General features: G+C 38.4%; 1 protein-coding gene across 3 annotated transcripts in view; it reads left to right on the top strand.

Moving 5' to 3' along the window:
• APOOL (apolipoprotein O like) overlaps positions 1 to 23,526 on the top strand; it is a 72,059-nt gene that overhangs the window by 2,405 nt on the left and 46,128 nt on the right. For 2 of the 3 annotated variants that reach the window (XM_055120885.1, XM_055120886.1), the window contains exons 2-7: positions 3,082 to 3,186; positions 12,417 to 12,536; positions 13,781 to 13,819; positions 16,585 to 16,639; positions 18,735 to 18,833; positions 22,881 to 22,972. In XM_055120885.1, coding sequence (XP_054976860.1) covers positions 3,163 to 3,186; positions 12,417 to 12,536; positions 13,781 to 13,819; positions 16,585 to 16,639; positions 18,735 to 18,833; positions 22,881 to 22,972 — 429 coding nt within the window. In that variant the 5' untranslated portion in view covers positions 3,082 to 3,162. The remainder of the gene's footprint in view (positions 1 to 3,081; positions 3,187 to 12,416; positions 12,537 to 13,780; positions 13,820 to 16,584; positions 16,640 to 18,734; positions 18,834 to 22,880; positions 22,973 to 23,526) is intronic. The other variant, XM_055120884.1, reaches the window with a different exon arrangement.

The following is a 23,526-nucleotide window of genomic DNA, read 5'->3' as shown; positions in this document are numbered from 1 at the left end:
CCATCCTGGTCTCTGCGAGCCCGCAGCCCTCATGGTTGGAACGTTTGCTTTGCTTGCCCCTCTCAGCTCCATCTCCTATCTCCCCCAAGCCCTCGCAACTGTTGCACTCCAAGCCTCTTTTTCCTTGCTCTTCTCTGAGCTCTGTGTCCCTCCTTCCCACTGTCCTCTATTTTGTTCCTGCTCATAGCTCATTCCTTTATCAGACATGTGTACATTCTCCCAGTTTGCTAAGCACACAGTTCTCCTGTAATAAGAGTGCCCTTGGCCTCTCGGCTCTTATTTTAATAATAGAGGGCATTTTTTCTTCTGTACTCCTAAACTTTGAAGCTACTTTGAGGACAATACTTAACTGTAGCACTGTTGTCCCCTCGTTCATCGATTTGATCGATTTGCTCGAGCGGGCACCAGTAATGTCTCCATTGTGAGACTTGTTGTTACTGTTTTGGGCATATCCAGTGCGCCACGGGGAGCTTGCCAGGCTCTGCTGTGCGGGCAGATACTCAAAGGTAGCAGCTTGCCGGGCTCTTTGAGAAGGATGGAGGAATTGAACCCAGATCAGCCGCGTGGAAGGCAAATGCCCTACCCGCTGTGCTATCGCTCCATCTTTAGAAACTAGCCACAGTCTGACTTATGTGCTCAATAAATTCTCCATTAGTAAATTAGCATCAGGCAATGAAGAATGAAGAGATTCACTTAAGTAGTTGAGCTATACTTTATAACACTAGTAACTGATTCATAGCACAGGAATGCCTTGCTTTAAAGAGTAGGAAGAAGAATCTTGAGGGTCCTTTAGAGTGATATGTACTATGATATGATATATGTATATATATATAGGTATCATATATGATACCATACACTTTATGGTTACTACAAGTTCATTCACCATTGGAATGAAACATATTTAAAAGAAATATACAAGTAAGTCAGCTCTGGTTGTTTAGACCCGTGTTGTTGAAGGACCAGCTGTACCATATAACTTAGTGTATTTATTGCCTGTCTCTGCTCCACTAGAATATTATTAGCTACACAAGAGCAAGAATTTGTTTTGATCCCTAATGTATCCCAATACTGAGATTAGGATCTGACACACACTAGTTGCTCAGTTAATATTTGTATCCCAAGTGACTACTATGATATATCTCATTTTATTTCTCATATTTTGGATTCACTTCTCCCTGTTAATTATCATATTGCTTTATTCCATTTGAAGTAGTTAATTATCATTGCTAAAAAGGATCTTTTTTAAATTTTTTATTGAATCACCACGTGGAAAGTTACGAAGCTTTCAGGCTTAAGTCTCAGTTACACAACGCTCAAATACCTATCCCTTTACCAGTGCACATATTCTACCACCAAGAACCACAGTAAACCTCCCCCCACCCCCCCAGCCTCCCACCCCGCCTGTATAGCTGATAAATTTCAGTTTACTTTCTCTTTACTTTGATTACTTTCAATATTTCAACAAAAAACTTACTATTATTGGGGCCAGAGCGATAGCACAGCGGGTAGGGCGTTTGCCTTGCACGCGGCCAACCCGGGTTCGATCCCCGGCATCCCATATGGTCCCCCAAGCACTGCCAGGAGTAATTCCTGAGTGCAGAACCAGGAGTAACCCCTGAGCATCGCTGGGTGTGACCCAAAAAGCAAAAAACAAAAAAAAACCCAAAAAACTTACTATTATTGTTTAGAGTCCCCCCCCCCCCAAGTTTGACCTGCTGGGAAGGAAGCATTTGATAATTTGTTTTCCATTGCTGAGAATGAAGAGATATGAGGTCTGTGGTCACAATAGCGGCCACAAGGTTTTGGATTTCTGTATTTTGGTATTTTAGTAACTAAGCCCAGAGAAATTTCTTCCAGAAGTTGTAACATTGCTAGCTTGTACCTCTCTGCTACTTATATTCTACATATGAGTGCAATCTTTCTATTTCTGTCTCTTTCTTTCTGACTCATTTCACTCATCATGGTAGTTTCCATGTTGATCCACTTATATGCAAATTTCATGACTTCATCTTTTCTAACAGCTGCATAGTATTCCATTGTGTAGATGTACCAAAGTTTCTTTAACCAGTCATCTGTTCAAAAAGGATCTTTTGAAACTTGAGACCTGATTAAATTAACTGACACTACCCAGATTCAACACAGGTCACTGTCACTATCACTGTCAACCAGTTGCTCATCAATTTGCTTGAGCGGGCTCCAGTAACATCTTCATTGTGAGACTTGTTATTACTGTTTTTGGCATATCGAATACGCCATGGGTAGCTTGCCAGGCTCTGCTGTGGGGGCCAGATACTCTTGGTAGCTTGCTGGGCTCTCCGAGAGGAGCAGAGGAATCGAACCCTGGTCGGCTGTGTGCAAGGCAAACGCCCTACCACTGTGTTATCACTCCAGCAGCCCACTCAATATGCCAAAAACAGTAACAAGTCTCACGATGGAGACTTACTGGTGCCCGCTCGAGCAAATTGATGAGCAACGGATGACAGTGACAGTGACCCAGATTCAATAGGAGCAAAAAGTTATGATAAGAACTTGAGAGAAGACTGCCAAAAATTCAAATTTCTTCATGACAACTCCCGGAATAAACTTTTATATATACAAAAAAACTTTAGAACAAGGGGACGAGGAGAATATTCTATACAGACCCTTTGTGAGAGCCGTTCAGGTTTTTTTTTTTTTCTTTATTAACTGCATTGCTTGCTCCCTCCCCTTAGTCCCAGAATAAAATTGTTTTGCTGCAAATAATAAGTAATACTTTACCATCTCACGGAAGAACCTGGCAAGCTACCCGTGGTGTATTCGATATTTCAAAAACAGTAACAATGACGGTCCTCATTCCCTTGACCCTGAAAGAGCCCCTAATACACCATTGAGCTACCTTACCACTCGACAGGGACTAATGGAGACGTTACTGGCGCCCGCTTGAGCAAATCAATGAACAATGGGATGACAGTGATAGTGACTTTACCATCTATCATGAGAATTTTGAGTATATGAAGTCATTTGGAATGTTTAATATAATCAAATGAAAGTGTTTATCAGAAGTCCCCAATTTATACTGTCTTTTTGATGAATATTTTTTAGATTGGAAAGCTGACAACCATTCCTGCAAGTCTGATATGCACATCTATAGTTGTATATGCAGCTAAAGAAGATGAACTAAAAATGCAGCTAGTGAAACCAGAGCAGGTAATTAAAAGTTTGTGAATACTATATAATGTAAATATGATGCAAATGTGATCATAACATAATCCCTAAATTTTATAGTACTCATATTGCTAGTATACTAATATATCATATTATATTATATATCATGTTATTCATATTATGCATTATTATGTACATACACCGCATGTTTTATTCGTATATTGAGGGACACTATGTTTCCCTCATCATGCCTTTTTTTTTTTGGGTCACACCCAGCGATGCTCAGGGGTTACTCCTGGCTTTGCACTCAGGAATTACTCCTGGCAGTACTTGGGGGACCATATGGGATGCCAGGGATCAAACCCGCTTATCTTGCCTTTTGTGACAAAGTCTGCGATGAAGATAGCCACTTTAACATTCAGGTTTTACATCCTTTGGATATATCCTGAGAAATGTGAGTCCTGTGTCATATATCTTAACTTTTTGAGAAACATCCCTAATGTTTTTCATAATTGCTATACCAAATTATTTGCACCAATGTGTATATATATGATATATGTCAAGTCATAGGTGATTTATCCTATTCTCCAAAAGATATAGGTCTTCTAGGGTACTTTAAATCATGTTCATAGGAGAAGCAGGGAGTGAGGGAGGTACTGACTTCCAAAGAGGCTGCTATGGACTACCTATTCTACCCACTTTGGTCTCCCTGGGCAGTGTCTGGGGTGTGAGGTTCAGATTAGTCGCATCTGCCACAGGTACCTGCAGAGTGGGAATGCTAGTATTCCAGCAACCCTACTGAACAGTCATCAAGCTTTTTCAGTAGACTTGACTACATAGTGGGAAGCTGTCCTTAGTTGTCCCTACAGAGAAAGATGAGAGAAGAGAAGGAGTGAAAGAAGGGTGAGAGAGCTAGAACACACATACACGCACAAAGCCCTGAGGGCTCACTCAGTGACAGGAGGTATAAGTGTACAGTGTGAGGTGCAACTAGTAGAGCTACATATGCAGTTGCACAGTTCAGGGTACGAGTAACTACTAAAGGAGTTATGGGAACAAGGACTGGAAGGTTGAATGAGCAAGCAATGCCTCGAGGTAGGACTTAAGAGATGGCAGATGGCAGACGCGGATGCTGCTGGCACTCAGCCAGAATGGAGGATAATTCTCTTCCTCTTCCAAAAAGACCCTAGAGATATCATTAAGAAGTTAGTCTCACTACAGATCGAATACAATGCCTCTATTGCAAACCACAACACTCAGAGGGAGAGAGAGAAAAGGGAATGCCCTGCCACAGAGTGTGTGGGGGTTGGGATGGGAGGGAATGGTGGGAGGGATACTGGTGGGATCATTGGTGGTGGAGAATGGGCACTGGTGGAGGGATGGGTACTCAATCATTGTATGACTGAAACGCAGACATAAAAGTTTGTAAGTATGTAAACTTTTATATATACAAAATACATATGTGTACCTCACGATGATTCACTATTAAAAAATAAATATTGCTCAGTCACTGTCATCCTGTCATCCCGTTGCTCATCGACTTGTTCGAGTGGGCACCAGTAACATCTCTCATTGAGAGACTTATTGTTACTGTGTTTGGCATATCCAATACGCATGGGTAGCTTGCCAGGCTCTGCCGTGCGGGCTCGATACTCTCGGTAGCTTGCCAGGCTCTCCGAGAGGGTCGAAGGAATCGAACTCGGGTCGGCCGCGTGAAAGGCGAACGCCCAACCGCTGTGCTATTGCTCCAGCCCCATTAAAAAATAAATTAAAAATAAAATTAAAAAAAGAAGTTAGTCTCAGCTGTATGTTTAACTGCCCAGAAGACTTAGTCTGGGATTTACGGTAAAAGCCTTGTTTGCTCTCAGCTCAGAGAACTGTTTTGGAATCTGTAGCTCTTACTGTGTTTATCCAAATAACTACAAGTATTAATAAGAAGTAAACTTATTGTTTAATATGTACAACTTAAGGGAAAGAGGAAAGCAATATACATGTCCCTTGGAGAGAGAGTGTCTTCTTGAGTTAATCTCCCCAAGAGAATTGCCTCTGCTGAAATGTTTTACCTCTGTAAATAATCAATCACATGTATGTGCAGTCCTATACCTCAAACCCCTTCAGATGGTCTATGAGTATGCTAGCAGGTCTGCATTAAATGGGCCATTTCCGCCATCAGTTTGTGTTCCTGTTTCTTTGTTTTTCTGCTGGGGAGGCCTGGGGAGGATGGGGAGGTGGCTCTCAGCCACCAAATACACGTGGAGTGTAGCACCAACACTTTGTTCCTGGGTAGGCATGAACCACCAACCTTTTCGTTAGATGTGAATTCACCCCATATGGTTCCTAAGGCCCACCAGGAGTGATCTCTAATTACAGTCAGGACCAGGCCTTGAGCACAGTCGAGTGCAGCCCCCAAAATAAAAATGTATTGTTGTAGTTATTATTGTTGTTGTTGTTGTTATTGTTATTATTATTATTTGTATATGGTGTGGTAATAGGGATCTGACTTCTTTTTTTGCATGTGGCTCTCCAGTTTTTCTAAAACTCAACTCAGTATTATCCCCATCCAGTTTCATCAGTGTAATGGTAAATTATCCAGTCATTGTTCTTGGGCCCTTGGATACAGGTCTTAACTATCATGAGTAGTGCTGCAGTGAATATGGGAGCAAAATATATTTTCTGAATAGAGTTTTTGGACCCTTAGGGTAAATAACCGTATTGTTTGTGAAAGTATTATGTAGTCTACACTCTATACAGTTTTCCAGAGTTGATGGAATGTTTCCAGATAACATTCTCACTATCAGTGAATGAGGGTTTTTTTCTTAATTTTTTGGGAGGTTTTTGGGTCACACCCAGCGACGCACAGATGTTACTCCTGGCTCATGCACTCCGGAATTATACCTGGCAGTGCTTGGGGGACCATATGGGATGCAGGGAATCGAACCCGGATCGGACGCGTGCAAGGCAAACACCCTACCCACTGTGCTGTTGCTCCAGCCCCCTTAATTTTTTTTGGTTGCCAATATTTCCTTTTTTAAATTTTTCCATCTTGGAGCGATAGCACAGTAGGTAGGGCATTTGCCTTGCATGTGGCCGACCCTTAGTTCGATTCCTCCATCCCTCTCGGAGAGCCCGGCAAGCTACTGAGAGTATCCCGCCCATGTGGCAAAACCTGGCAAGCTACCGTGGTGTATTTGGTATGCCAAGAACAGTAACAACAAGCCTCACAATAGAGATGTTACTGGTGCCCGCTCCAGCAAATCGATGAATAACGGGAGGACAGTGCTACAGTGCTACAGGGTAAATGCCAAGTAGTGGAATTTGTAGGTAATATGGAAGCTCTTTTGTTAGTTTTTTTAAGAAATAACCATATTGTTTTGCAAAAGCATTATGCAGTCTACCACATTCCTGTACAGATTTATTTTTTCTAGAGTTATTTTGTTTATATTCCAAATATGAGTGTTGTCATTCTAAATCTATTCCTTTCCTTGACTGACTTGACCCAATGTAATACTCTCCAAATGCCGGAAAATACCATGATTTCTTCTTTTCTTATACCTGGGTAGTATTCCATTGTTTATATATAAAACAATTTCGTTAGTCATCTATTGTTTCCAAATATTGGGTATTTTGATAGTGTTACAGTGAGCATAGGAGCACAAATGTCTTTTCAAAATAGTATTTTGGGAGCCCTTCAGTTAGAGGCAAAGAAGTACTGTTGCTGGGTTTTATGGAGGTTAAATTCTTAGTTTTTCGAGAAGTGTCCATATTGTTTTCCAAAGAGATTGAACCAGTGAACATTCCATTTTCCATACATAGATTATTGTTTTTCTTATTTTTTTTGTTTGTGGGCCACCCGTAGCAGTACTCAGGGTTTACTTCTAGCTCTACGCTCAGAGATCAATCCTGTTGGGTCTTGGTGGAACATATGGGATGCTGGGGATTAAATCCAGTCAGCTGCACCAAAGGCCAGCACCCTACCCACTATACTTTTGCTCTGGCCCAGTCTTTTTTGCCAATCTGACTGATGTGAGCTGAAACCTAGGTGAATTAATTTGTCCATATGTATGTCTTCTTAAAGGTGTGTTGGTTCATCTTCACAGGCCATTTTTTAAAAAAATTTTATTAGTGAATCACGGTGAGGTACAGTTACAAACTTATGAACTTTCATGTTTGCATTTCGTTTACATCCCTCCACCAGTGCCCATTCTCCTCCACCAGTGTTCCCAGTATCCTTCCCACCTCCCCTACCCCAACCCCCACCACCCCACCCTTCCTCTGGCAGGGCATTCCCTTTTGTTCTCTCTCCTGTTGGATGTTGTAGTTTGCAATAGAGGCATTGAGTGGCCATCATGTTTGGTCTATAGTCTACCTTCAACATGCAGCTTTCAACCAGAGTTGGGAGGACGCACAGTCCATTTTTTAAGCTTTTTTTGTTGCTAAGTTTTATAGATGTTCTATACATCTTGAATATTCATGCTTCCTTACATGAAGGGTACGCAAATATTTTCTCTCAGTTTGTGGATTGTCTTTGTACCCTAATCATCCTTTGTTTTGCTGTGTGTTTTGCCTCTGAATTTGGTGTATTCCTATTTATTTAACTTTGCTTTACTTGTGTTTCCTTGGACAGTGGCATTAACTCATTGAAGATGCTGCTAGAGTCAGTTTATAAAGGGTTCTGCCTTTGCTTTTATTGGTATCATTGTATGAACTGAGATCTGAGACTGAGATGAATTGACTTTTGTGTTAAGTATGAGATACTGGACTGAGATTTTTTTTAATTTTTTTGCTTGCAACTAAACTATTTTCCCAGAAACATTTTGAGACAGTTTCTTGCTCCACTTAACATTCCTTTAATGAAGTTTGGCTGAGGATATATCTTTGGATCTGAGTTATATGACATTAGTCTAGAAGTTTGTTCTCATTGCGGTACCAACCTGCCTTGATTACTCTAGCTTTATATTATAATTTACAGTTGGAAAGAAAATGCCTCCCATCTTCCTTTTTGCTAGGATTCTTTTGGTTTTTTATTTTTGGAATTTTATTTTTCTACAGAATGTTATAGGTAATTTTCTCGGGAATGCAGTGAATGTGTATAGTACTTTGGGAAGTATGTCTTGTTGGCAGTATCAATCCTCAGATTCATGAATAGGGATTTGCTTTTGTTTCCTTCTGTCTTCTATGTCTTTTAGTAGTGACATAAGAGGTTTTTTGGTATGTGTCTTTAACCCTTTTTGTTGATTTCTTGGTTCTTAATACATTTTTTGGTTTTGGGGCCACACCTGATGAAGTTTAGGGGGTTACTCCTGACTCTGCACTCGGGGATCACTCTTGGCAATGCTCAGGGGATATTATGGGGTGCATGTTAGCCTTGTGCAAGTCAAATACCCTACACAAATGTACTATTTCTCTGGTCCAAGTGTAAGGGTTTGATATATAGAACCCTTGATAATTAGATAATAACCTTCCCCATCCTTGTATCAGTGTATCACTATCATCCCTTTGCCCATAGATTTGCTCAAGCGGGCACCAGTAACGTCTCCATCATGAGACTTCTTATTACTGTTTTTGGCATATGAAATACACCATGGGTAGCTTGCCAGACTCTGCCCTGTGGGAGAGATATACTTGGTAGCTTACCAGGCTCTCTGAGAGGGGCGGAGGAATCGAACCCAGGTTGGCCGCATGCAAGGCAAATGCCCTGCCCGCTATGCTATCTCTCCAGCCCCCGTCCCTTATAATCTTTTAAAATTTGAATTCTATGTTGTCTAATATATGTATGGCCACCTCAGCCTTTTCAGGCCATTGTTCATCTATAAGATTATAAAATTAACCTGTATTGCTTCCAAATCCTTGCTGTGCTGCATGACAGAAGTGGGTTGTTAAAAGTCTCCCATTGTTATTGACGTGGCATTGATATACCTCTTCACATCTGTTAGCAGTTGCTCTATAAATGTCGATGTCCTTCATTTTTGTGCATATCTCATTTTTATAAAGAGTTAAATCCACTGGATCTGTTTATCCCTTTATTTCTTAGTAATTTCATTAGCTTGAATGCTCTTTTATCCTATATGACTATGGCAGTCCCTGCTTTTTAAAATCTGTCATTTTATTGTTTCGGATTGCTTTCCATCATTTCGCCTGTAACGTTTGTTTATTATGCAAACTCAAGTTTTTTTTCCCATTAGTAATAAAAGTTTCCTGATGCATATAGCCTCTCTGTTCCGTTGTATAGGAAAGTTGAGCCCTTCGTGAACAGGGAGATTATTGATGTTAAGAAATTAGTCGCGATGACTGGTTAAAGAAACTTTGGTGCATCTACACAATGGAATAGTAGACAGCCATTAGGAGAGATGAAGTCATGAAATTTGCTTATAAATGGATAAACATGGAGAGTATCATACTAAGTGAAATGAGTCAGAAAGAGAGGGACAGACATAGAGGGACTGCACTCATTTGTGGAGTATAAAATAACATCACATGAGGCTGACATCCAAGGACAGTAGATACAAGGAAGGGCCAGGGGGATTGCCCCATAGCTGGAAGACTGCTTCATGAGCGGAGGGGAGAAGGCAGACGGAATAGAGAAGGGATCATGATGGCTGGAGGAACAGTTGGGATGGGAGATGCATGCCGAAAGTGGATAATGGACCAAACATGATGACCTCTCAGTGTCTGTGTTGCAAGCTATAATGCCCAAAAGTAGAGAGAGAGTATGGGGAATATTGTCTGCCATAGAGGCAGGAGGAGGGTGGGAAAGGGGGGGTTATACCCGGGATATTGGTGGTGGGGAATGTGCACTGGTGGAGGGATGGGTGTTTGATCATTGTGAGATTGTAACATAAACATGAAAGCTTGTAACTATCTCATGGTGATTCATTAAATTAAAAACAATTTTTTAAAAAGAAATTTGTTGCCTTTTTTCCTGTATTATTGTTCTTTCAGTTCAACACTTGTATTTTATAGACTATTCAGTAATTATAGCAAAACTGTTTGGTTGCAACCAATGTCTTCATTTGTTCTTTAGTCTGCAAATGTTTTTATCCCTCTCAGGTATGAGTGATAGTCTTTCAGGATAGAGGTCTCTTGGTTGGATGTTCTTTTCTTTCAGAACATTGAATGTATCACCATTTTCCTTCTTGCTTGTGAGATTAATTTGGGAACTCTGGTGTTGATTTTGTGTTATTTTCCTTGTGTTTTTGGCTTTATTTCTTTCTTGTCCCTTTAAGTACTCTATTTCTCAATTTGATTCTTTCCATTTTGAGTTTGGTATTTCTTGGTTTTTATTGAGTTATGTTGTTTGGCATTCTTTTGGTCTCCTGGATCTGTGTACATGTATTCCTCCTTGACTGGTGAAATTCTCAGCTATTATATCTTTCACCAGTCAAGTGCCCTACCCATCACTTTGGATATATTTAGATGTCTTTTTTTGTGGATGCTAAGGAGTTTTGCTGTAATTTATCTAATTCTGGCTTGCTTTTCATTTACCTTACTTAGGATATATTGGATTTTAATCTATCAACAGTTTTTTAGTTGCTCTTTTTATAAACTGCCTCTGTCCAGTTCTCTTTTCTAACTTCTGGAACTCTTCTACACACAGAAATATATGTGCGTGTGTGTGGTGTATATGTATATGTATATACATATATGTATTATGTATTTCTAATTCTATCTTCCATGTTTCTGTCATTTAATTTTTGTTCCTCTGCATAGTTTCTTCAGATCTACTAGTTCACGGCTGTATTCACTCTACTACACATATCATATTCTTCAAGTTTTTAATTCTATTTCTAGATTTTCTCTCTTTTTTATTAGCTTTGGTAGTATGTGCCATTTATTGCTTTTAGTAAATTTTCCCTACATTCTTCTCTATAAAGGTAAAAATGTATTTAGTAGTACATATGTTCTGATATACATTCTTTTTTATTTGAATCATTTTTTTTTTATTTTGCTTTTTGGATCACAACCAGTGATGCTCAGGGGTTATCCTGGCTCTGTAATGAGGAATCACTCCTGGTGGTGATCAGGGGACTATAGGATCCTGGGGGTAGAACCTGGGCCAGCCATGTGCAAAGCAAACACCTTATCCTATTTGAATCTTTTTTAATGTTTCGGTTACTTTAAAAAAAATTTGGAATCACACTCAGCGGTGCTAAGGACTTACTCTTGTCTATATGCCCAGGGATCACTCCTGGGGCTTGGGGAACCCTATGAGGTGCCAAGGCTCAAACCTGGATTGTCTGTGTGATGCCTGCATGATAGCAGTCTACCCACTGTGCTATCACTTTGGACCCCTGCTACTTCTTGTCTAGTTGCTTGCTTGTGTTTCTAAATTTCCCTTGCTGCAGAAAAACTGATTTCATATTTCTTAGAACTTTATCTGTTATACTTATTTGATGTTTAGTTAGCTTCCTTTAGAGAAAAGGCATTTATTTACTTCTGATAAAGGCCCATGTCAGAGATACTAGCCTGGAGTACTGTAAATGTGTCTCAGCTTGATTTTTTTTCTTTCTTTCTGTGTTTTCAATTTGAGATTTCTCAGATTATCCAAGTGGTTTTATGTTGCAGATTATGAGTTCTTGTTTGTCAATTTTTATGTACTGTTGCTCTCCTCTCCACTTTGTTCCCAATCTCGAAATGCTCAGTTTTCAAAGAGACTTGAAGTACACTGTTTATTTCCAGTTACCATTAACTTGAGAATGTTAAACACTTTGAAGTGCATGCTTTAAAAGGACATCGTGTTTATCAGGACCCTGTTTTACAGCAAATGATACCAATGTACAAACTGGTTTATTTATTTGTGTAGATTTTTGTCTTCACTACTAATGGCTTCTGAATGAGTAGTCTCTAAGCAGTTTAAAATGTTATATTTAATTTATTATGATGTTTTCTCCTTACTTGGAGATGGAGGCTCTCAGTCATTGTGTTGGGGACCCAGGGACCAGTTCCCCTGACAATTGACCAATCAGTCAGTGCTAGAGCAAGGGGTGTGGAGCTGCCTCGGCCCAGCAACCGTGGGTCTCAACACAATCATACTCCTGCAGTGTTGCGAGACCATGTGGAGTCCAGGGTTTTGAACTCAGGTCCTTGAACTTGCAAGGAATCCCCAACCCCTCAGCTATCTTCCTAGCCTCCATTTAAGATGATTTTTTGAAAATAATAGCATTTTTAGTTGTTTTAGGGGGAAGATTGATGAGCATTCTTTCCTCTTGCCATATTGCTGATAAAGGAAGGAAGACATTTTAGTTAACATGAGATCTTTTCTTTTTTGCCTATAGCTTCCCATTTATACTGCACCACCTCTGCGGTACAAGTATGTTCAGGAGCAGCCTGGTCATTTACAAATGGGCTTTACATCCATCCGTTCTACAACTGGTTGTTATATAGGTTGGTGCAAGGTAAGCCAGTTCCCATAATGGTTTCTGACATGTATTACATACTAGTTGTTTGCTGTTACTCACTAATATGTAACAAAGTCCCCCAAATCTAGAAGTTTAAAATAGCAATCTTTCTATGATTTTTATTTTGTCTAATGATTTTGTGGGTCAGGAATTTGATTGGAGCTCTGAAAGGTAATTCTTATGTTTCATGTGGTGTTGACTGAGATCACTTGAAACACAAGAATCAGATCAAGTGATCTTAGTACCACATGAAGGTTATCCATTTCATGAATGAGCTCATCTGAACAGTTTAAGACAACCACATTCACATGCCTGGCACCTTATCAAAGATTGTTAGAAAGTCGTTTTCCATTGGGGAAGTTGATACATGGCCCCTTAGAAAAGGTGGTTTCAAAGTTGTCAAATAAGTTACCTGGGCAGTTCAGGACTTCTAGAGAAACTATTACTACAGGCCTCAGGCAAAATTTCACATGCCTCATATTTATCCTCAGATGACCAAGAATTCCATTTCTACAGCATTCCTTTGTGAAATCTCCAAAGTCAATCCAGGGAGGTAAATTAGATACTACTAAATAGAAGGATGAGCAAAGAATTTAGGGCCATATTTAATCCATTGTATCCGTGACTTATGACCCCATATGAGATCACTTAACTTTTTTTTTATTAAAGCACTGTGATTTTTAAAATTGTTCATAGTTGAGCTTTAGGCATATAATATTGCAACACCAATCTCACCACCAGTATCAACTTCCCTCCACCAGTGTTCCCATATTTTCTGCCAACTGTCAACCCCCACCCCATCCCCTGTCAGGCTGACAGGCACATTACAAAGTTTCAGGTGTTGCAGCTTAGAGAGATCACATAACTTTTTAAAACTTTATTTTAAGATGAATTTTTATGATTCATTATCAGTAAATGATTTGTATCTAATTTACATTTTTGTATATCCAATGGTTGTGTAAAACTTTCTCAGGCCTAGAGGGGTCACTAGTGGAAAAAGTTTAAGAAGACATTTGCTATACCACTACTGTGTATTAAAGTAACTCATTAAGTATTTATATCACTTAACATCGATCAAACACTGGCCTTCATGTGAAATTCTGAATAACTTCTGAATTTTTTTGTATTTGTTTAAGCAAAATGACCACTTGCTAGACTTAGCTCAAATGACCATTCTGCCTATTGTTAGCTGTTGGGCAAAAGTAGAATTCACCTTATTTTAATATTTTGCCTTCAATCAGCATTATCCAGCAATAGAATGGTTGAAGAAGCTGATACAGGTACTGGTATTTCATCATCATCATATCAACATCCTCCAGTGTCAGTTTCATAAATATTGTTGTTACCATTGTTTTCATTATTCTGATCTAGTAACCACATTTTTCAGATCTAACCTATTCAGTTGTTAACCTAGTTCTTTTAAATTTATTTTTGGGGGGTTTTGAACCACACATAACAGTACTTGGGGCTTACTCCCAGCTCTATGCTCGGGCGTCGCTTCTGGCAATGATTGGGGGGCCATGTGGTGCTAGTGATCTAACCAGGGCCAGCCGCATGTAAGGTAAGCACCTCCTGTACTATTTGTGCTTTTAAGTGTGGTGTTCGAATTATGTGTATGGTAAATCATCATTCACACTATTGTAAATCATAAACTCAATCAATTAAAAACATTGCAAAATTAAAATAAGCATTTATTTTCTTTGAATTGCCAAAGATCAAACTCAGGTTGTCATATATGCGAACTGCTCTGCTCTGAGCAGCATTCCTAGCCCACCTAGTTGCTTGAGATTGGAACATAGTGCTCAAGGACCACTAAATTTACTCTCAGTGATGCTCAAGGGTTCAAGTGGGGCCATGGATCAGGCCTGGTTCTTTGTGTATGCAAGGCATGTGTTCCTGACCACTGTCTTCCTTGGTCCCATCCCCAGCCTTCTAATGTACTATTATTATTAACTGACTACTGCTGTTGTCATCATTTTTATTATTTTGTTTTGGGGGCTGCATCATAATGGTACTTAGGGCCTATTCCTAGTTTGATACTGAGGAGTCACTCCCAGTGGGATCCCTTTGAGCTATTTCGGTGGTCCCAGTGCATTATTTTAAAAAAGAAAATTCACTGGATTTTTGTACATAAACAAATGAATGCATAAAATTAATTATAATTAAATAACATATATACATTCACATCATTCCAGATTATTTTGAACATCTGATAAATATGATGTTTTTTTGAAAAAGTCTATGTGTCATATAATTCTGATAGAACTAATTGTGCTCCACACTCTTAATAATTTAATCAAAATATAAATTGTTTTAACTAATTGTAATCTAAATAATAGCCCTGGGGCTATATGCCAAGAATCAGATTATTCAGATTTAAATTGCTTTGAGACTTAATTTCCTGCCTTTTCTCAAACTTGAACTCAGTGAGATTATTTTTGAGAAGTTTTTCAGCTGCTACTCAATGTTACCAATTTAAGACTTAAAGAGCTATGTATCCTATTTATAAAATGAGATAAATAGGTTGAAAAGGGGTGATTAAAAATTCATTTCATCTTTGATATAAATTACTTTCCCTTACAATATTCTTCTAAAAGTGTTATCTACCTTTAATAGTAATTCTTACTCAATTTATGTGGTACATTAGACATAGAAGCATGTTGAGCACATTCGGTTCCTGCCCCGATTTCTTAGTGTCTTTAAATTTTAGGTGGCAATCACCTAAGACATCTAAGGGAGATTTTCCAGATCTCTCAATAATAAATGATTCTCATTCAACTGAAGTTGAAATTTTCTCGATACAGTCCCTGAAGGAAAATAACTCAGTGACAGTGAATTAAACATGGTAATTGAATAGCATGAAGCTTTGCGTCTATGATCACTGAAAAAATTGAGAAAGAGTAATTAGAAACCAAGCTATCTCCATAGCAGTACTGATTTATTTTCTATCAATATAATTATTTCCATTTTCTTTGCTTTAAATATCCTTTTTTTGGTTGTTTTCATTGCATGATTTCATAGCAGCTACTTCAGAAAAGGAGGCGTGTGTTTGGGTTGTGTTTTCTGTTTCTTTCATTAAGAGTACACCATGGTTGTGGACAATTACTATGGATAAATCATTACATGCCTTTATTTTCATTATGATGTAATTGTAATATAACTATAATTCAATAAAAGTTTCTAAATTTTACCTTTTCTTAAAATACATTAAAAACAAGTAAAACTATTTATTAAAAAGTTTAATCTATTCACTGGGGTAATATAAACTTGAATTGTAGAGAATTCTTATTCTTATATAAATACTAGATGAATACTACTCTGTATAAGAAGAGTTCTGTCCTTAGATAAAGATCATATTTAGCATTTTATTCATTCTAATGCACAGTAAAATGTTAAATAATGAAGCTCTTTTATTTAGGTATTTTGCTTTATTTTATCTATGCAAATCATTATAGCTTCGGGGTGTATATTAGTAGGATATTGCTTCTAAGCTGAAATATATATCTCTCTTCATGCTTTATTTAAATACTGCTCATTTTTAGCTTTATGAAATAATATAATAGAACTTTGTATTTCATTAGTATATTTTCTGTGAGATGCTTTGATTATTTTATAGCCATAACTTTATTGTCTCATAAGACAAAGTTAACATTTATTTATTTATTTATTTATTTATTTACTTTTTGGGTCACACCTGGTGATGCACAGGGGTTACTCCTGGCCCTGCACTCAGGAATTACTCCTGATGGTGCTCAGGGGACCATATGGGATGCTGGGAATCGAACCCGTATTGTCCATGTGCAAGGCAAACACCCGACCCGCTGTGCTATTGCTCCAGCCCAAAATTAATAGTTATTATCCATGTTAGCTATCCATAAAAAGTGAAAAATGAAAAAAAAATTGACGTGTCCTTAGGGCACATAATTAGGAAAACTAGGTTTTTATTTGGCTAAGTCAGCATTGTAATACAGTATCATAGACAGAATATTTGATTTAATTAAAAAATCTTCTAAAATGCAAATGTCCCCCCATCCTTTTTATTTAGGGTGTATATATCTTTGTGAAAAATCGGATACTAGATACAGCACAATTTGGAAGAGGTAGGTGAATGAACCATGGTAACTGGAAATATTCTATTGTATTTTTACTAACTCAGCGCCCAGGCTATATACTCTTAAATTATAAATTAGAAACATGTTTTTATTATTTTCTTTGCATTAAATAAGTGCTAATTGCTTCTAAAATATATGATATTTTGTTATTGAATGCTTGGAAACACTATATGCTACCTCGCCCACCCTAGAATATTTAAACTAGTGGGCAGCAATTATATTTGCTTATAGTTTAGTGGGTTTTCTGGGGGGTAGGATGCCTGGCAGTGTTCAATGGTCACTCCTGGCTCTGTTCTCAGGGTTGCTTATGTTGGGGATTAGGGTACCATAGGAGGTGCCAAGGATCTAACCACCATTTTTTTTCTTGCTTTTGGGCCACACCTGGCGATGCTCAGGGGTTACTCCTGGCTCTGCACTCAGGAATCACTCCTGGCGGTGCTCGGGGGACCATATGGGATGCTGAGAGTCGAACCCGGGTTGGTTGCATGCAAGGCAAACGCCCTACCTGCTGTGCTATGGCTCCAGTCCTCAGGATCTAACCCAGTTTGGCTGCATACAAGACCAATACTTTACCAGCTATACACCTCTCCAGCCTCTAGTATAGTTTAGTTTGATAATGGTGTTTGGCAACATCAATAATGTCCTAATATTCATATCAACTGTCAGACTAATTGTGTGTGAAACAGACTAACTAAAAATCCTAATTTTTTTCAGGATGTAAATGACCTATATATTATTGAAGCTGCATAGGAAGTAATTCAAAATTATATTCCTTAGCAGTATTAAAGACTATTACTAAATTAGTATTGTTAGGGTTCTGTATCTGAAAGACCACACAAAGAAATGAGCTTTGTAGTATAAAGTTTTATTCGGCACAAGCATTTAGTTCAGAAACCAGAGAAAGCTGACTGGTCAGGGCTGTCCCCTGTAGTAGGAGAGTAACTCTGTCCTTTGTTCTCGCACCCTTCTTTTTATCCCTGATTTTGCAAGTTGCCCAGTTCTTGGTGGTTTAGCTAACTTCCTGGTGACCTTTTACTTGATTGGCTCCCTCCAGCTGGTTTGTGCTGGGCAAATGCCATGTCAAACTCCTGTTGATTGTTACCATCTGGGAGTTCATATTTCATCTCTCTCCGAGGACCGACTGACCGAAGGTTTCCACATCCTGCTGTGTATCAGGGTTTCTAGCTAACTCTGTAATCCTGAGATATGCCTCAAGGCCATGGCCATGACTGTATAAATTTTACACTAAGCAAGCTTTGGGTACAGGATGACTGATACTTAGAAATGGTGGTGCTTGTGCTATGCTGAATGATACCTATCTTATCTGGTCTGGCAGTAGTGGGGATGATCCCACAGTATCACCATTAAATAATTAAGTATGTTAGGAGAGTGTGTTTTTGTATTGTACGGTATCAGAAACAATTTACATATAAAGCCAAGAAATTTGGTTTTCTGTTCCCTCTTCATATCTTTTTGTCATGCTTCTCATGCTGATCATGGGTTTTTAATTAAGATCAGTAGCTTCTTTGAGATTATTAAGGAGTATAGGCATGGAGATTATAGTAGCTATGTGTACTCTTAGACTATTATTGAAGCTCCCTATTGAAAACTTCAGTTCTTATTGGATCCTTCCAATCTTTGAATAGATAAAACCAGACAAACTGGGTCTGGAGTGATAATACAGCAGGTAGGGCACTTGCCAAGTGTACAGCCAACCTGGGTTCCTTTGAAGGTTTCCATATGATCCCCGAGCACCATCAGGAGTAATTCCTGAGTGCAGAGACAGAGTAACTCCTGAGCATCTTCAGCTGTGACCCCAAAACAAACCAAAAAAAAAATCATTGTTAGGTCGTGTGCTTTGACGTCATATTTCATTTAAGAGAAATAATGCCTGTATTATTAAGAAAACATATTGTTAAATCAGGTATGGAAGGAAGATTTTAATTTGTATGAGTAACCAGCTTTCTAAGTTGATGTTCAAGTCATTATTTTGTGTAGCACTTTTTGATATCTGTAAACCATCTGTTATTATGTAATGCCCAGTTGTATTGTCATTTATATTCATTTTAATTGATTTCTTGAGATGCATATGACTTTCTGAAGAATCCACCTCAAGATTTCCTTCCCAAAATTGGAGTGATTACAGTGTCAGGATTGGCGGGCTTGGTTTTGGCAAGAAAAGGTAAGGTTTTTAAAAATACTCTATCTCTTTCAGTGCTTTAATAATTTCTGAATTTTATAGGAAAACTTTATGCCTGAGTCAAGTATTATTCGGATAGGCTGCCATAGAATGTGTAGATTCTTTAGTTGAGCTCTTGTTGACTAGATATTATAAAAAATGTTCAGTACAGTTAGTTGGTAAGAATTAAAAATGAAAGCCACAGAAATACCAGTAAATACCTATTATAACGTCTAAAATTTTAAAAACTTGCCATATAATTATATTCAAAATTATTTTGCAATTGAAATTTTCAAGTACTTCTGGTGAGTATGCAAAATGGTATAAGTATGGCAGAAATGATTTTTCATAAAATTAAATATAGGAGATATAGTAAGGAAATAACATGTGACCAAAGTCAACAGAAATTGACAGTCTTTTGTAGAACTGAGCTCATTGTGGTGTTGGATCAGGGTTAGGGGTAACAATAGTGGAGGGCGCAGTGGGATACTGGTACAAAGTGTGATGTTGGTACATTTTATGCATGAAACCCAATTATAATAGTACTATAATTCATTGTACCTAATATTTTAAAGGAAGCTTTAAGAAAATAATATACTAACCATCAGATTCAATATTTACCTGTGTATTTACCATGGAGAAGTGAAGAGCCTATATACAAACTTCTTGGTAGCTCTATTTATTAATAATCACTGAAAACTGGGGAGAAAAACTAAATACCTTTTCATGATAAACTGAACTCTGGTACCTCCATACAAAATACTATTTAAAAACTGAAGGATTGAACCATAAACACATACAGATTGCTTAGTCTTAATGAATCTGACTTAAAGAAGTCAATCTAAAAACAATAAAGCTTTAAAGTATATACCTGTTCCCATTAAAATTGTAGTGTATTATTTTCTTGTAGATAATGTCCTTTAGGTCTTAACATTCTAGCTACGGGGGCCAGGAAATGACTCACTACTTAAAACAACCTGTTTTGCAAGTGTGAGACTGTGAGTTCAATCTCTGATGCCACCCACATGCTCTTAATAGGGATCCTAAGAGTTTTGCTGTTTGTGTACCTTGGTGAGATGGGTAGAGAGAGTTAGCTCATATAGCTAAAGTGCCTCCTTCACAGTTGTGAAGCTGTGAGTTTGCGCTAAGCACAATTCTGGCAGCTTTACAATGTTTGTGCTTGCAAGTACTGTTATCTGTTATCCCTGATGTGACCAGCAATTCCATCAGTACCACAGTCAGGTAGCAAATTAAAGTGGGAAATTCCTAGTGAAATCCACAACTAAAAAGATTGTGTGAGCACCACTGTTAGGAGTGTGAATCACTGGCTAGCACATGTGTAAGTACGACAACTGAAGTGTGTGACCCTCTGCAAGCATGTATACAAACACTGCAACAAAAAGTGTGGGATTCCCCAATGACCGTGGGCAAATATGCAATCAGAACCTGATTTGTGACCTCCAGCAAGTTATACCACCATATATGTGAGCACCACAATCAAGCAAGCATGCGTGCTATCTCATGTACTGCAGCAACAGTATACACAGGAGAAGGGAGGGGACAGAAAAGAAGTATCTCTTGCTATCAAAAATATCTTGAAAATTTTACATTAATTGAAAATGTGTAATAGCAAAAATGCTTAGTTATGACCACCATATTTTGGATTTGGGGTACATATTGATATCTCAGCTAAAATTTTTTTGTTTGTTTTTTGGGTCATCCACATGGCGATGCTCAGGGACTACTCCTGGTTCTGCACCGCATAATTACTACTGGTAGTACTCATTGGGCCATCTGGGATGCTAGAGATAAAACCCAGGAGGGCAACATGGAAGGCCACCCTACCTGTTGTACTATTGCTTCAGCCCCACATAAAATTTTATATCCTCTCAGTTCTCATCCTGACCGAAATTGCAAACATCAGCAACCTCAGGATGTAGTTTGTGAAATAGACAGCTTTTTCATTTTATCTAGAAATCAGTAACAATTGGATTTTAAAAAAAAGAGATCTTTATTTTCTAGAGAACAGTTTTTAGATTGGGAAGCTAGTATGACTAGCACAGCCTGTTTATTACACTACAGATGGGGTCCAGTTTTTGTTTTTTTTTTAATTTATTTTATTCTTTAATTAGTGAGTCACCATGAGGGTACAGATACAGATTCACACATTTTCGAGTTTGTTTTTCACTCATACAACATTCGCAAACACATCCCTCCACGAGAATGTTATAATACTCCATACACTTTAGGAAAAATATCCATATTTTTGAGGGAGAATGGTGGGCATGTGCAAATGAACAACACACAATAAGCATATAAAATTAGACACTCAGGGATAGAAGGAAATAAGCGCAAGGTTATTCAGACTGGATATTTCCCCCAGGCTCTCCAGAGTAGATTGAAATTTATAGGTTTTTATATGTTTAAATTCCTAGTAGTGAGGTTCTGTTTGTAAGATTTCTTTTTTTGAAGGGTTGTGGTCTCATAAAAGTGAAAAAAGCCCTACCTATAATAGTGTTGTTGCAGCCCTATCTTTCCTGACTCTTTATTACTTCTTTTAAAAAAAATTATTGAATCACCGTGAGATAGTTACAAGCTTTCATGTTTGGTTACAGTCACACAATGATCAAACACCCATCCCTCCACTAGTGCACATTCCCCACCACCAGTATCCCCGGTATACCCCCCTTTCCCACCCTCCCCCTGTCTCCATGGCAGACAATATTCCCTATACTTTCTCTTTACTTTTGGGCATTATGGCTTGCAACACAGACACTGAGAGGTCATCATGTTTGGTCCATTATCCACTTTCGGCATGCATCTCCCATCCCAACTGTTCCTCCAGTCATCATGATCCCTTCTCTATTCCGTCTGCCTTCTCCCCTCCGCTCATGAAGCAGTCTTCCAGCTATGGGGCAATCCCCCTGGCCCTTATATCTACTGTCCTTGGATGTCAGCCTCATGTGATGTTATTTTATACTCCACAAATGAGTGCAGTCCCTCTATGTCTGTCCCTCTCTTTCTGACTCATTTCACTTAGCATGATACTCTCCATGTTTATCCACTTATAAGCAAATTTCATGACTTCATCTCTCCTAACAGCTACATAGTATTCCATTGTGTAGATGTATCAAAGTTTCTTTAACCAGTCATTTATTCTAGGGCACTTGGGTTGTTTCCAGATTTGGGCTATTGTAAACAGTGCTGCAATGAACATATAGGTACAGATGTCATTTCTACTGTGTTTTTTTGCATCCTCGGGATATATTCCCAGAAGTGGTATTGTGGGGAAGCTCAATTTCTAGTTTTTGAAGTACTGTCCATATTGTTTTCCAGAAAGGCTCAACCAGTTGGCATTCCCACCAACAGTGAAGACTTTATTTTTTTAAGTATAAAGATAGTGTTCACAACATATTACAAATGTGGAAAAGTGTGGTTTTTTTTTCCTTAAGACAGTACCTGGAAAAAGGCCAAAAATATAACCAATGCCTCTTGTTTAAGTAATTATCAATATTAGATTGAAAACACTTTTTACCTTTTTTTCTGTTATTTCTTTTGGGGTCACTGTGTTTTATTAGTAGGATTTCATACAAGACCTATTCAGCACTATACCTTCCTGTCAGGTGTCTGCTTCCTTCCACGATGTCTCAGGGTTCCTCACCCACCCTCCCATCACAGTGGTAAGCTTCATACTGAGAACAGATTCTCAGTTTATGTTGCTTTTAGGCATCTGTTATTTCCATTCTCTGTTTCTTCATATCTCACATAATGGAGAGATCATTCTGGAGAACACTTTTCTTAAATTTGACATAACATTTAGCTGGGTGTCAATTGAATTGTGAGAATAACTGCCATCTAAATTAGTACACAAAATTATTTTTGTGATTTATGTAACCTATTTACAATTGCATTATTCATGCTTTTTCACATATTATAAGGAGAGTAATTTTACACAGGGTAAATAGTTTGAAGGGAAACAGGTAGTACACAAAATCATAAAATCAAGTCTTTGGAGTATCTGGAGTTTAATTATGATTTTGAATTTCATAGGTTCTAAGTTTAAGAAAATTGCTTACCCACTTGGACTGGCCACATTAGGAGCAACTGTTTGTTACCCAGTTCAGTCAGTAATAATTGCAAAGGTAAGTTTTTAAGTAATAGCAAAATTCTAATGTATCAAATATTCAGTATGGCAATCTTTAAATTTCATACAGAAATGAACATTTAACTTTAAGATAAATATAGTTCATACCAGTTTTTATGTTAACAAGTACTGTATAGTGCCGGAGGCCAGCTCCGGAAGGAAGACCACCGACTCAGAGATGATGTGTTGACCAGCAGCTATCGAGGCTGAAGGCCCCGTTTATTCTCAAGCAAGCAGTTTTATACTATTTGCATACCTTGGCCCAGGCACGTAGCCAAGTCCAAAGATGTTCTCATGGGTCAGACATATTTTGTGTTTGTCTCAAGATGTTCTCATTAAAAATACCAAGTCAAATTATTCCCAAGGTTACTTAGAGCACGAGAAGTATGTACGGGCAGGATGTGCCCTGCTTATCTTGCTGGTAGGTTTTACTTTCAAGGCCCCTCTTTCAAGAGGCCCTCTGCACAGGACTCTCCCAAGCCCCCAGTGCAGGTCATACAAAGTTCATTGTCCCACGCTGGTCTCTAGTCTCTAGTCTATGTGCTCCAAGCA

The sequence above is a fragment of the Sorex araneus genome, chromosome X (assembly GCF_027595985.1).
Source record: "Sorex araneus isolate mSorAra2 chromosome X, mSorAra2.pri, whole genome shotgun sequence".
Lineage (NCBI taxonomy): Eukaryota > Metazoa > Chordata > Mammalia > Eulipotyphla > Soricidae > Sorex > Sorex araneus.
The sequence above is the reverse complement of the archived record's forward strand: the minus strand, read 5'-3'. Positions and strand labels throughout refer to the sequence as shown.